General features: G+C 39.6%; 1 protein-coding gene across 11 annotated transcripts in view; it reads left to right on the forward strand.

Annotated features, from left to right (window-relative positions):
• astn1 (astrotactin 1) overlaps window positions 1-15,656 on the forward strand; it is a 246,781-nt gene that overhangs the window by 105,063 nt on the left and 126,062 nt on the right. For all 11 annotated transcript variants that reach the window (XM_071377340.1, XM_071377345.1, XM_071377341.1 and 8 more), the window contains 3 exons: window positions 2,963-3,129; window positions 5,052-5,246; window positions 12,318-12,445. In XM_071377340.1, coding sequence (XP_071233441.1) covers window positions 2,963-3,129; window positions 5,052-5,246; window positions 12,318-12,445 — 490 coding nt within the window. The remainder of the gene's footprint in view (window positions 1-2,962; window positions 3,130-5,051; window positions 5,247-12,317; window positions 12,446-15,656) is intronic.

A 15,656-nucleotide genomic window follows, 5' to 3' on the forward strand; every position in this document is an offset into this window, starting at 1 on the left:
TTCAACAATGCTTTGGTGTAATGACATACGTGTATCTTTACCTGCCCTTGTTAGTGGTGGGATGGGTCATAATGATCTACAGTAAAGAGAGGGATTTTCTTAGGAAACACATACAGTTGAAATCGGAAGTTTACATACACCATAGCCAAATATATTTAAACTATATATATTTAAATATGTTTTTCACAATTTTTGACATTTAATCCTAGTAAAAATTCCCTGTTTTAGGTCAGTTAGGATTACCACTTTATTTTAAGAATGTGGAATGTCGTAATACTAGTAGAGAGAATGATTTATTTCAGCTTTTATTTCTTTCATCACATTCCCAGTGGGTCAGAAGTTTACATACACTCAATTAGTATTTGATAGCATTGCCTTAAACAATTTAAACTTGGGTCAAACGTTTCGGGTAGCCTTCCACAAGCTTCCCACAATAAGTTGGGTGGATTTTGGCCCATTCCTCCTGACAGAGCTGGTGTAACTGAGTCAGGTTTGTAGGCCGCCTTGCTAACACACACTTTTTCAGTTCTGCCCACAAATCTTCTTAGGACTGAGGTCAGGGCTTTGTGATGGCCACTCCAATACCTTGACTTTGTTGTCCTTGAGCCATTTTGTCACAACTTTGGAAGTATGCTTGGGGTCATTGCCCATTTGGAAGACCCGTTTGCAACCAAGCTTTAACTTCCTGACTGATGTCCTGAGATGTTTCTTCAATATATCCACATCATTTTCCATCCTCATGATGCCATCTATTTTGTGAAGTGTACCAGTCCCTCCTGCAGCAAAGCACCCACACAACATGATGCTGCCACCCCCGTCCTTCACGGTTGGGATGGTGTTCTTCAGCTTGCAAGCCTCCCCCTTTTTCCTCCAAACATAACGATGGTCATTATGGCCAAACAGTTCTATTTTTGTTTCATCAGACCAGAGGACATTCCTCCGAAAAGTACGATCTTTGTCCCCATATTGCAAACCGTAGTCTGGCTTTTTTATGGCGGTTTTGGAGCAGTGGCTTCTTCCTTGCTGAGTGGCATTTCAGATTATGTCGATATAGGACTCGTTTTACTGTGGATATAGATAATTTTGTACCTGTTTCCTCCAGTATCTTCACAAGGTCCTTTGCTGTTGTTCTGGGATTGATTTGCACTTTTGCACCAAAGTACGTTCATCACTAGGAGACAGAACGCGTCTCCTTCCTGAGTGGTATGACGGCTACGTGGTCCCATGGTGTTTATACTTGAGTACTATTGTTTGTACATATGACCGTGGTACCTTCAGGCGTTTGGAAATTCCTCCCAACGATGAACCAGATTTGTGGAGGTCTACAATTTCTTTTCTGAGGTCTTGGCTGATTTCTTTTGATTTTCCCATGATGTCAAGCAAAGAGGCACTGAGTTTGAAGGTAGACCTTGAAATACATCCACAGGTACACCTCCTATTGACTCAAATTATGTCAATTAGCCAATCAGAAGCTTCTAAAGCCATTAAATAATTTTCTGGAATTTTCCGAGCTGTTTAAAGGCGCAGTCAACTTAGTGTATGTAATCTTCTGACACACTGGAATTGTGATACAGTGAAATAATCTGTCTGTAAACAATTGTTGGAAAAATGACTTGTGTCATGCACAAAGTAGATGTCCTAACCGACTTGCCAAAACTATAGTTTGTTAGCAAGAAATGTGTGGAGTGGTTGAAAAACGAGTTTTAATGACTCCAACCTAAGTGTATGTAAACTTCTGACTTCAACTGTACATAACATCTACAGGTGCAAACAATCTGAAATCTTATATTAAAGAAATACTCAGCGAAAAAACGTTGCGACAAGTAGCACCGCACATATTGAGATGAGCGAGATGCCAGACTTCACTCACACACAGTCACACACAGTATCTGCGCATTTGCATGGGTTTACTTCATGCTGTTTAGAGCGTAGTAGCCAGAAAACTAAAACCGCAGAGAAGTTGAGCCTCGCACTTCAACGCTCTTAGTTGCTGCAGAAATTGACCCACTATGCTGTATCTACGTCATATCACTGAGTCAGTCTACCTTTAATACTGAAAACTCCACAGGGCCTGATGTAGGACAATTCTGGATTTTCAGTGCTTCTGTTTGACTCAACTTATGAAGTTCCAATTCATGTTTGACTCCTTAGAGTCGATTGATGCACTGGTTCATGTTTGATCCCTATTAAAATGTGTTCGTTTGAGCTAGAGGTATCAGGATTCAGCCTACTCTTTCAACCGACTACTGTTGTTATCCCACTGGGCACAAATGTTAATTCAACGCCTGTTCCATGTTGGTTCAACGTAATTTGGAAACAACATTGAGTCAACCAGTGTGTGCCCAGTGGGATGAGGCCAGGATCGATGGGCACTGGAGACTTGGGAGAGTAATTAAATAAATAAATATATATGTTGCTTATGCTTCCTTATTGCTTGAAGGCAAACAGAGTATTTTCCTCTTTTCTACAGGCAGGGGTGCCTTGTTAAGTATCATCCCATCAAAGTCCCCTTTTAAGGAATGTCTGACAGAAAATGTGAATTTGGCTTCACTGGCCTCTGAAAAATTGCTTTGGGAAGGATAGGGGAGTCTTTGTAGCTCTGGAAGCAGGTGTAGAGTTGTAGAAGTTCTGGATGCCTCTGTGAATTTATGCCTCATATATCTTTGTTAGCAGCACATCTTTTGTGGTGTGACAGAGTTCATCAAATGTTGTTTGGGAAAATATAATCAAAGCCGTTACCTTTATTTTCTCTCATTTTGCTACATTTTCAATTTGTACACACACATGAGATCTGGATGTGTCTGATCTCTACTTATTTCTGTGTGAACTAAAGATTTGTAAAATGATTACATTTGACCAATATGAAACCAGATCACATCCCTAGTGTATTTTAGTTGATCTGTGCCCCTATTGTTTTTGACTTTCTGTGACATCCTGTATCCTTTATTCCCATTCTTTCTAGTGCCCTCATGGACTGAGTCCCATGAAGGATGGCACAGGCTGCTACGACCACCACATTGGCATCGACTGCTCTGACGGCTTTAACGGAGGCTGTGAACAACTGTGCCTCCAGCAGCTTGCCCCCCTGGAGGACGACCCCACCCTTTACAACATCCAGATGTTCTGCGGGTGAGAGAACACTACTGAACTTGGATGCATCTCAAATGGCAACCTATTCTCTACATAGTGCACTACTTTTGTAGTGCACTATGTAGTCCACTGTGTTGCACTAAAGTAGTGCACTGTGTTGCAAATACAGTGCTATTTGGTATGCAGGCCCTGTCTCTGTGGCACTGAACTGATAAAATAGTGTCATATCCTGAAGTGTTTAAAAAGGAGGACAGAAGTTTCAATGTAGGAAATTATAGCAATACCATGATAGTAGGGAAGGGAAAGGGGATACCTAGTCAGTTGGACAACCGAATGCATCTACCAAAATGTTGTTGGGTTCTGATTTCTTGACGTATGAAATCATGAAATATACTTATTCCTTTCACTGAGGGAGAGAGGGTAATTTATAACCTTTACGTTATGTCAAGATATATTAATGTTAGCCATCAGGGATCCTATGGGAGGAGGAAAGACACTGTCTGGTACGAGTCAACATGACAGCCGTAAGTTGGGGAGAAGTGAGCACTTTGGGGCAGAGGTCAGGTCAGAAGAAAGGAGGAAGAACAGATATCACTAAGGTTCTGAACATCATTGGCTGTTCAGATGTGTAGGAGGAGATACAGCATAGGAGAAAGAGTTAAATATCAGTGCTTGTGTGAATGTCTTTTGTCGGTTCAGCTGTTCGATCCTCTGGGATGAATGAACTTGGTTTAAGCTTTCATAGTGTCCGTCGAGTTCTTACTTTGATAATTAGAACCTAACAATCTGTAGTACTAGTCTTGCCTTCTTTTTCACTTCAGTAGATTCCTGGTGATGGCATTGTCATGACATAGTTCTAGTAGGAAAGCGAAGTGCACCAGTATGTCTTTTAAATGTCAGCTGTGCAGTGCGTTAGTCACTCAGAGTGATTTGTCTCTTCGCCTTGGAGAGGTTGTCTCTTTAAAGAGAAAGATCTCTTGACCTCTCTTTTAATGTCAAGTCTTCTCCTGACACAAAAGTATTTCTGACTGTAGGTGACAAATGTGCTTAATTGTCTGTCATATGAAACATGATAATATGACAGGGAAAGTGAACCAGTTTAAATGCGGTGTGGATTAGGACTGCATTATGGACAAAATATATCTAACCCTCTTTAGTGACACTTTCCTGTAGAAAGAAGTGTCATCATGAAGAAAGGGTATTTCACTTTAATCCCAGGCCCATTGCCTTTGATATATTTTACAGAGCTCGCTAGACACTGGAATGTCAAAGTGTCATAAATATGAAAGAGTCGAGAGGACTCACTGTTTGGATTATTCCCTTTTTGAAAAATGAAATGGGGTGTTTTTTGTTCACTGAATTTAATTAATAGCACCATACAACAAAGCTAGAATTGATTGGCACAATAGAATCATGAGGAGGCCTATTTTGTGGATCTCCTTGAACTCGGGCATAAAGGGGTGCACTTCTGAGTAAATAGTGAACCATGAACACAAGTAAAATAAGTCAATAATCCTGACAGATAGCCATAGTGATGTTTATATAATGTCAAGTTGGAATTTCATGTACTCTTCAGTCAGTCACTAAGGCAGACCAATTCTGATTTTTTTCTGCTAATTAGTCTTTTGACCAATCACATCAGATCTTTTCACATATTCAGAGCTGATCTGATTGGTCAAAAGACCAATTAGTGAGAAAAAGATCAGAATTGGGATGCCTGTGTAAATACAGCCAAAGGGACCTATTCAATTAAATCGATTTCCAGTATAAGTAAAAAAAACGACCTATTTTTTATCCCTGTATTGACTTGAATTGCAAGCAGAATTCGGTCTAAACCCTGAATATGACTATATTTATTAGAAGCTACGTGTATAATGTAGATTAAACATAGTCTATTTGAATATAATGTAAGAGCACATCAGCTCACACTGCTCCCCTTTTTTTTATGGCTGCCGTTGTAGTTGTATTGAGGATTACAAGAAAGGTCAAGATGGTCGTTCCTGCCAGCCCCTGTCTGAAGCCTGTACCGTGGGACTGGACTGTGGGGAGACAGCTGACATCCCAGCCAACCAAACCGTTTTTGGGGATCTCTTCTATGGCTACAACAACCACACCAAGGAGATCACCTCTGGGCAGATCCTCAAAGCTACCTTCAGGTAATGTATGAGTTGTGTCATGGGTTATAGCTTGTGTATAAAATAGGAATGATTCATGTTTGATTCACGGTTGATTCATGGTTGTTTAATTGGTCCTCAGCTAGAGGAAAAATGTATTTATAAAACATTTAAATTAAGGTATACAATGGGCAGAGATGTTAAGAGTCAATGTGCAGCAGGTGGGACGGAGTCAGGCGCAGGACACAGAGAATGAGTAATACCGGACTTTACTCAACAAAACAACTAAATATTCCACGCAGGGAAAATATTCCAGCTCACAAATATATGCGACCGCTTAACACAGAACAAACACGCACAAAACCATGTGTCACGCCCTGGCCTTAGTTATCTTTGTTCTCTTTATTATTTTAGTTAGGTCAGGGTGTGACATGGGGGATGCAGGTGTTTTTGTTATTGTCTAGGGGTTTTTGTATTTCTATGGGTGTTTGCTAGTCTAGGTGTGATGTATGTCTATGGTTGCCTAGATTGGTTCTCAATTAGAGGCAGCTGTCTATCGTTGTCTCTGATTGGGAACCATATTTAGGCAGCGATATTCATTGGGTAGGTCGTGGGTTATTGTCTATGTGTAGTGTTTGTGTCAGCACTAGTTTTCATTAGCTTCACGTTCGTCGTTTATTGTTTTGTATTAGTTTGTTAAGTGTTCTTAATTTTCGTCTTCGTTAAATAAATCAAGTATGTATTCATTTCACGCTGCGCCTTGGTCCTCCTCTCTTCAACGTTACGACGATCGTGACACCATGTGGGAACCAGAGGGTTAAATAGGGAATTTATAATAATGTAATGGAAACCAGGTGTGTACAATAAAGACAGAACAAATGGACAATGAAATTTAGATCGGTGGCGGCTAGAAAACCGGTGACAACGACCGCCGAACACCGCCGAACAAGGAGAGGCACCAACTTCGACGGAAGTCGTGACAGATGTATAGTATACTAAAGCAAGGTGAGAGACTAATGCACTCAGAAGATTAATATGTACTGTATGGCATCTTCCTTCCACAATGAAAATTACCAAAATGATGTACATCTAAATACAGTGTATCTTGTGAATGAGGATCTAAAGATCTGCTTTTAATATCTAAAGAAAGGCACAGCAGGCCCTGTTTTGTGAATATAAGTTCTGTGGCAGCATGCTTTGTGGGCTGCTTAATTACCATCGTCCACTCACGATGCTTCCTTTCCGCTGAAGTCAGGAAGTCAGGTCACGGAAATCATCTACGGTCCTGAAAATGTAATTTGGGTGCACATGGATCCCGCAGCCAGAGGCAGTGCATCCACTTACAATATGTCACGTGAATGCTCGAGGAAGGCGAACAAGGGGAAGTTAATATCATCAAGTACTGTAGCTAAATCTCAAATGCTCTGATCTCATTTTGAAAGCACCGGGAGAGACAGCCAGGGTTTCAGACAGACTTTGAAAAGTACAAAATGCTCCTGTGCAGAGTGCAGCCAGACATGGTGCTGGAGAAAGCCTCTTTGGGGAGCCATGGTTAATGCAAACCCTAATTATACAAGATGGCAAGAAGTGAATTAAAAGTGACCAGGAGCCAGTTTGGTGTAATGGAACGTAATTGGAGCAGATGAAACTTTGAATGTGCAATGAACAAAGGGTCACCTGCGCTGCTGCACTGGTGCCTACCTTGGGTTCATTAAGCCTCACAAGAATGCCATACTGATTGACAATTAATTGGAAACTAAAGAAAATAGTCAAAACTTTGGTACACAGGAGGAATAGTACTGGGAAGTAGAGATTACTGCTGATGATGTAGTATTGCAGGGAACTTCAAACTTAATTTAGAAAAGTATTATGAATAAACATTCTCTCAATGATAAAAACAATTGCTAATGTTACTGATATTAAATGCTGGGGTTTATTAATTAATTTGTGACATTTTAATTATATTATTTTAAAGGAGAAAAATGTATTTTAACTTGAGGTATAGTCTTCACATTATCCAGGTAAATACAATTTCACGGCAGAAATAAAATGTTGTCCATTGACTGACACCCCATGGAGAGGAATAAGCCCTTGTGTGACTCGTGCATGGTTTACAAAGAGAATCACCGTGAGAGACATCCTGGAAAAAAAGGAGAGAAAAACTTGGATTATTCTGTTTCATACCAGCCTGGTGCTTGGAGTTTCATTGGCGCTTCATCAAAAGCTTCACCCCACGGTTCTGGAGTGTCACAAATCATCTGTTGCACTCTTTGACAGTAAACTTATGAAAGGCAAGTCCAATTTTAACACGGTCTAATCATTAACGTAGCATGCAAAAAGTAAGGAAACTTCAACTATCCTGAAAAAAATCCTGAAAAGTACAGAAACAACACATAGCTGCTGGATAGAAACAGAAATGTGGTTCTCCAAACTCCCAAGCTCCCTTCTACCACACTACTGTACACAAAACGTTTCACAAACTATACAAAATGTGCACATTTCCTCATAGTCAAGTATGACTGTTGATCTTTTATTCATTTGAAAAAGAGGCATCCCACCCCTACCTTTTTATTTAGTCTGGCTGGAACAACAAAGGGAAGGAAATTAAAGGACACATCTAGCAGAGTGCGAAGGTGCCCACTGGCTCTTCACAGCCGGTGTTGCTGGAATAAGATGAGGCTAGCCTGTACCCACTCAGCAGGAGCAGAGTCTGCTGGATGGCCAGGCTCCAGGCTGTGCCACAGAGCTGCGTCTGATTCTATCCACACAGAGCTGTGGGCCCTGCTTTCATGCTCACCAGCCTCTGAAACACTTTTCATGTTTTAAAAAAAGTTACTTGTCGTTCTCTGAATCGCTCCTGCTGAATTTCAGAGTCGGCTTGGTAATTATTATTTCAAAAGTTAGAATTTTCTGTGGAGGATTGGAGGTAAATAAGAGGTGTCATACTATCTTAGCCAGAGCTTTTATGTGGCCAAGACTGGCCGGGACACAGAGATTTATAACAAGACCACATAAGGGGATATTCCATTAAACATGTTTTCTTCTCTTTCTCTTGAGCATAGAGAGAGATGGGATGGGATCTTAGCTGAGATGCCTGGTGCTGTTTTGTATGTCTACAGACTTAGTAGTGATGCGATTTCCTACTGGTAGATCTAAATGTCTCTGAGGGAGGCAGTGAAGAACATTAGAATAATGTGAGTTAAAAAGGCAACCTCTTCTCATTATTTCCTCCCTTTGGCTCCAAGACCTTCTCTCTCCTTGCTCTCTCTCTCCCTTTCTCTCTCTCTTTCTCTCTCTCTCTCTCTCTCTCTCTCTCTCTCTCTCTCTCTCTCTCTCTCTCTCTCTCTCTCTCTCTCTCTCTCTCTCTCTCTCTCTCTCTCTCTCTCTCTCTCTCTCATTACTCCACACAACATGCTTAGAGCAGGTTTTAATGAATATTTGTGTGTTCTTTGTTCTCATTAGGGCTGCTTGGGATCGTGATTTAGACCACATTTCCAAACTACTTGGTGGGGTGTCTCCTCTCACCCCCTCAGAGGAGGAACACCTTTATCTACTCGCTTAATTAAAATATACAATTTCTGTGTGAGCTAGATTGATTATATTAAACACCGGAGAGCATTGCCTCAATTATTGCACGTTGTAAAGTTCTTACCCCAGCCCCATTCCATCACTTGTCGTCTGATATTATCAGGGGGAATACAAAAAAAATTATATCACAATCAAAAAGTCAGAAATATCACTGAGGTATGTCATAGTTGAAATTATAAAGTTAGCTGAAACCCTGAAACAGTTAAAGGTTACATTTTTCATTTCCCAGCTATTACTCAAGAAGAGGCACATGGGCATGAACTCTTTCAAAGTGACCTAGACTTTCAAATGAAGAATAATATGCACAGGATGTACATACTATATAAATACGATTTTTACTTTGGTTGACTCTGATCTTGAAAAAATACTGAAATATTTTTTGGGCATCTATGCTCACCTCATCCCGTTATTACTATTTTGTTAGATTCCAAAGTCCAAAGAAAACTCACTAAATTAAACTGTTGGTTTTCCATTTTTAGATCACAGGAACTGTAATTGACTATGTTAATATGAAATTGGCTTTAAGCCAGTTTAACAATGGCATATTTCATACAGGCGTAACTTCTTCTTGACAATACAAATTAATCACAATGGCACATTCAAACCAATTTACCCTCTAGGCCCAAGGTGCATTATAAATACCCTTTTCTCCATTTTCTTTGCTTAGGAGATAAGTATTGTTATACTATGCCTAAAGCAACATATTTGATATGTATGAGTCTAGTTTTCATGCTTTTAATGACTGTTAACAATGTGTTCCTTTTCCTTACTCCCGGACATGGAATGGCCATACAAATGAATTGGCATGTAATGCCATTATTTCAGTGTTTCCAATGGAGGGTCAGGTTTCATTTTCAGAAAATGCCCCCAAAGGGGATGATTTTAGCTAATATGCACAGCCATTTTACAGTTACATCCAGTTCCTGCTAGTTCTAAGTCCCTGAAAGCTAAAGTATATTTGACACTGCTTATAGATATTAAATATCAATAGGACTATTGCTGTTTACAGTTATGAAACATTATGTAATTGACTTCGAAGGGATAAATGACTATTTCAGAGGTGGTTGTAAGATATATGTCACGCCCTGATCTGTTTCAACTGTCTCCACCCCCTCCAGGTGTCGCTTATTTCCCCCAGTGTATTTATCCCTGTGTTTCCTGTCTCTCTGTGCCAGTTCGTCTTGTATGTTTCCAAGTCAACCAGCGTTTTTCCCGTCCTCCTGCTTTTTGCATTCTCCTTTTTCTAGTCCTCCTGGTTTTGACCCTTGCCTGTTTCTGAACATTGTACCCGTCTGCCTGACCATTCTGCCTGTCTGCCACTTTGTACCTCCTGGTTTTGACCTTTTTGCCTGTCCACGACCATTCTCTTGCCTACCACTTTGGATTAATTAACATTGTAAGACTCCAACCATCTGCCTCCTGTGTCTGCATTTGGGTCTCGCCTTGTGCCTTGATAATATATTAAGTAATGGGAGTGTGATGCTCAATCACTGACTATGAGTAATGTTGCTTCAAGTCAGGCATTTGTGTTTGGAACATGGAAATAACGTAATGCTCCTTTCATAGAAGCAGTTATTTTCACTCAGTGATGAATAATAGGAGGGGTTTGTAACTGCATCCCACCCCTTTCCTGTTTCAACCCAATTCTGGAAATGTATGTTTTGACTATTTAAAGATAATGCTGTTTATTATTGTGTTTACATCTGTGGCTGTTAACCATCAAGTCAAAAGAACGCAATTTAATATGAGTAGATGTATGCTGTAGATGTGCTGTACAGAGCCATTGCTCAGCTACATGAGGGGTATTTTTTTTTTTCCTTCTGTAGTTATATCATTATTGTACAGATTAGGTTTCATTATTTGTCTGTTCTAAAATCTTTGTAACTGGTATTCCCATACATATGGTTATTCATGATTCCGGCTTTTGAGGAGAAATCGAGATTTTGGATTAAGGGTCACCTTTCAAACTCAAATCTTCTTCATCAGTGACTCTTACCAGAAACATGAATGCATGCAGAAAAGTCATCATAGAGAAGAAAGTGCTTCCATATAACTTTCAGGTACCTCCACTGGTCCTTTTATCGAGAAAGTGAAAGCTTTAGCGGCAGTACAGTTTTTTTCATACTCAATTCAAAGTAATTTGCCCTTTAAGATCCACTCTTTTTCTAACTTTTCAAATGGACTCTTTGGAGTGGATATTATCACTATTGTAATGAATGAATGCAGTGAGCAGAGACAGGGATGAGTATACCAGGTTGAGCAGGATTAAGGCCAGGCACCACAGCCTGAAATTACATTTTAGCATCGACAGTAGCTATACATTTTTTGTTGGTATTTTGGTCCATTCATATTAGTATTTTCAAAAAGTAAACATAAAAATGAAAAAATATTGATGGAAATGGATGTTTTACTATCGTCATGTTTTGATACTATCGTCATCAAAATGTCATCAATTTTAACTACTTTAAAATGGACATACATCCATAATTACACATTATTTAAAATCCAATTTCATAGAGAATGTAACAAACTGGACTATACTGTATGTAGTAACTTACTTTGAAGAGATCGTGATTATGTCTAAATAAGTGTTTGGTGTTTGGTAATCTAATTTCAGTGTACTTGTCTTGGAGTGCCATTTTCCCAAAGTCAGACTCTTCCAACACGCCAACTCATTTTCCTCAGCTTCAGAAGCATCTACAGTACATTCATCAAATTGTGTGTGGTTATCCTTAGATATATGCTTCAGACTTGCGTAGAGGTAATTGTTGATATGTTGTAAAAAATACAATTCTAGGTAACATTTTCTTTAGAAAAATGTGCCAAAAAAGCATATTGGTGACATAATATTTTGTAGCTCACACGGTTCAGGTTTTACAGATGATTTCGTGACGGTTTTCTTTCCAGATCCTCTCATGTGTAGAAAAATGTCGCTTTCACAAGCCCAATGTTATGGAATAGGCAGAAACTTTATATCGGCAGAAAGAGGTTTTTGAGCTGAAGCCACTACAAGAAACAGTAAGTCTCTAGCATAAACACACAGGAGCTATTCAATATTAAAAATGTTGTCACCATGTGACGCACGGGTGCGTCAATCAACTTTAGGGGGAGCCTTAAACATGAACAAAATTAGCATATCAGGTTAGGAACTGGAGGAGAACCACAGAATAAAAGGACATTTAACATAATGAAAAATGGCATGTTTGATGTAGAAGTCTCTGATTCTCCCTGCATGCTCACATACAGTATTTCCTGTGGATTTTCTTAACCATCTGCCAGAAAATTATGAACGATTCTCGCTGAAACGTGTTGGTTCTAACAATAAATAATACTTTTTATCAACTACCACTCTCCTCCAAGAGTTGCTGAATTTCCTCTTCATATTCAGAAGATACTGTTTTGCAATTTGTTAATGATTGACACTGGCTCTTCTCTGCCTTATTCCCTCTCTCCCTCATAAGGCCTAGTTGGATGGGTGAGTAATTGTGGGGCTCTAAATAGGCTGTTTTGTCATACTTAATCCAGGCAGAAGAACTTTGCCCGAGGCATCGAGCAGCAGCTCCCAGATGGCATGGTTGTGGCATCAGTTCCAACCGAGGTGCAATGCCACGAAGAGCTGTCAGACCCAGTCCCTGACCCAGACTATCTCACAGGTAGGAGCAATTTGGAATTTATAGATTTTGTCCCTTATTTTGTCATTTCGACGTATACCAAGAAGCTTCGTAAATTGTGCAATATCAGTTTTTCTTAAAGTGGAGAAAACCCTCTAGAGAGGAAGTCAGAGGCAGCAGAGTGCAGCTGATTTGATTGGCTAGTAGCATGAAAACACAGGCAATAAACCCATGGGTTCAATTTCCAAGAAGAAACATCCCAGATTATTTTGGAATTTAAGACTAACATGTCAGGCTAACATTTTGCCTTAAGCAGAGCCAATGGGTCCCATTATTTGGGTGGGTTTAAATTGAATTGACTATTGTACAATATTCAATATTGCTGCTATGGTGGTGTTTGTTCTGTGGAGTTATGACCAGCAATTTTTTACGAATGTGGTTACGTCTGTCCCTTTCAATGCTGACCTCAGTCACTAGCGCTGGTATTGCTGATGTCTGACAAAGAAAATCATACATTTTGTCGTTCTTCCAAGTTTTGTAGAAAATGTTATCTAAAAAAGCATGTTGTTTTGTCTGTCATTTTAATCTATACAATCAACGTGTTTTCCTCCTGACACCTGTATTGTCAAATAACCTTGTTTTGTGTTTTCATAAAACATGCACGCCATCCACATCCACCTTCAACAACTTTTTAAAAAACGTGTGTGATTGAATCCAAACGGAGTTCTCTCGAAGTTCCTGCACAATCCCCTCTACAGAGCATGCCATGCTACCAAGCATGTCATCCAAGTAAATAATGAACTGGAAGGAAATGGGAGAAGATATTAACAAAATCATTTTTCATGAGGAAATGGGCTGATTTGGATTGTGCCACTGCTGTCAGAATTCATTAGTCTTCAGATCTGAATTCTGTCTGGTGCTTCTCCACACTACAAGCACAGCACATGGTGCCAGCCGTGCCATTTAGACAGAATACAGAGGTTCAATGTAAACCACCCTCATTAACAGAGGAAAAGATCCATCCTTGCTCCACCAAATGACTCAGGCTTCAATGTGCTGCATCTTTCATCATTCCATTCACATCTCCCATTTGCTGCTGTTGTTGGCAGGTACAACATTTTACTGTCCAATTCAACATTACTGCAAGAGGAGCTTAACAGGATATTTAACATTTGGAGTAGGCCTATTCTACTTTAGAGAAATCTATTTCTGTCCTATTTCCTGGAAATGTAAAGACTCAGATCTTTACTTTCTAGTTTCTTCGTTTTATCTGGATAATGAAGAAAGAAACAAAGCTAGATATATGCTGTGAAAACTGTAAAGCTGTTATCATACAGTATGTTGTAACGCTGTCATACAGTAGTCATTACAGTATAAAGGTTGTCTTCTCCATTAAAGCACTATCGAATTTGCACTGGGACAATTTACTCTTGCATATTACAAAGAAACTCACAGTGGAGATGAAATATTGTAATCTCCACACAGTTATGCTTTAATGAGAAACTATTCTGCATTATTATGGTACCTTTGGTAATATGGCTTATGGCTCCCGAGTGGCGCAGCGGTCTAAGGCACTGCATCTCAGTGCTAGAGGCATCACTACAGACACCCTGTTTTGATTCCAGGCTGTATCACAACCGGCTGTGATTGGGAGTCACGTAGGGCGGTGCACAATTGGCCTAGCGTTGTCCGGGTTTGGCTGGTGTAGGCCATCAATGTAAATAATAATTTGTTCTTAACTGACTTGCCTAGTTAAATGAAAGTTAAATTAAATAAATGAAATGTATGCCTATGGTAATGGTACTTATGTTTAGATGCAACTGGCCCGATGCGTCCAGTGGTGCAACAAAACAAAGTCCATACTAATGGCCAGATTTGGATGGTTTATATGACCTCTCAAAGAAGGTGGCTTAGACATTACAGGACGTCTCACTCCAAACCACATTTACAAGGTTATTTCTAAGGTAATGGATAATCAACAAAGACAGAATGGCATCAGTTAAAATGTGATGTTTATTGGAAACTTCTGAGGATATCAAAAAAGTATAATCTTATGGATCTTCTGCTGTCATCACATTCCAGGGCCTTGTCCCTCTGTGGAGTATAAACATTTCTATCCAAGTGTTGCCGTGGGGTTGGAGGAGAGACACAGCACAGGATCCCATCACCACTTCACCATGCCCAATGGTTGTGTTTCAAATGGCACCCTATTCCCTATTTAATGCAATACTTTTGACCAAGGTCCATAAGGATCTGATCAAAAGTAGTGCACTATGTAGGGAAATAGGGTGTCATTTGGGATACAGATCCTCATTGTGTAATAGTCCTATAGCTACTGTTCAATTAGATTTGATCTCACACAGTACACAGAAAAAAATTAAATGGTCCTTCCTCAGCTCTTAAGGTTCCTTGGAGAACTCTTGGAGAACTTTTGGAGAACTCTTGTGGGGTACTTGACGTGACATCAACAGTTCTGAATTTTAAAAAGTTATTGAAACGTATGGAAGCGTGCAGATGTGTCCCTTTCATAGCACACATCAAATTGGCCAGTGTTATCCAGTGTTGATTCAAGAGTTAAATTAACACTGTAAAGAGTTAAATTAACACTAAGTGGTAAAAAAAAACTAGTGTTAGCGTTATTAACCAGTATTGAACCAAAGCCACCTCCATCATTATTATATTTCCCAGCATGCTTTATTGCAGGTAGATCTTTTTGAATTGTTTGTTTCAATATCTATGATTGACAGATTAATCTTATGCTACTCAAATATAAATAATTTACATTTTCGAAACTGTTCCAATCTCTTAGTTGGACTTATTGTAGCTGTTCCTGAAATGGTTGTTCCAGTTTAAGGTAGTCTCATATTTTAGTCTACCCAACCATGGCAGTCATTCTGAATGAAGGTTGCGGGTGAATAAAAATGTGTCACGTTCTGACCTAAGTTCCTTTTTCATGTCTTTATTTTTAGTTTGGTCAGGGCGTGAGTTGGGGTGGGTGATTCTGTAGGTGATTTTCTATGTGTTTGGCCTAGTATGGTTCTCAATCAGAGGCGGGTGTCACTCTGATTGGGAGCCATATTTAGGTAGCCTGTTTTCATTTGTGTTTTGTGGGTGGTTGTATCCTGTGTTAGTGTTTTCACCATACGGGACTGTTTTGGGTTGTTTGTACTTTTGTTATTTCGTTCAGTGTTCTGTTTGATTTTTTAAATATATCATTATGGACACTTACCACGCTGCGCATTGGTCCTCCTCT

The sequence above is a fragment of the Salvelinus alpinus genome, chromosome 30 (genome assembly GCF_045679555.1).
Source record: "Salvelinus alpinus chromosome 30, SLU_Salpinus.1, whole genome shotgun sequence".
Classification (NCBI taxonomy): Eukaryota; Metazoa; Chordata; class Actinopteri; order Salmoniformes; family Salmonidae; genus Salvelinus; species Salvelinus alpinus.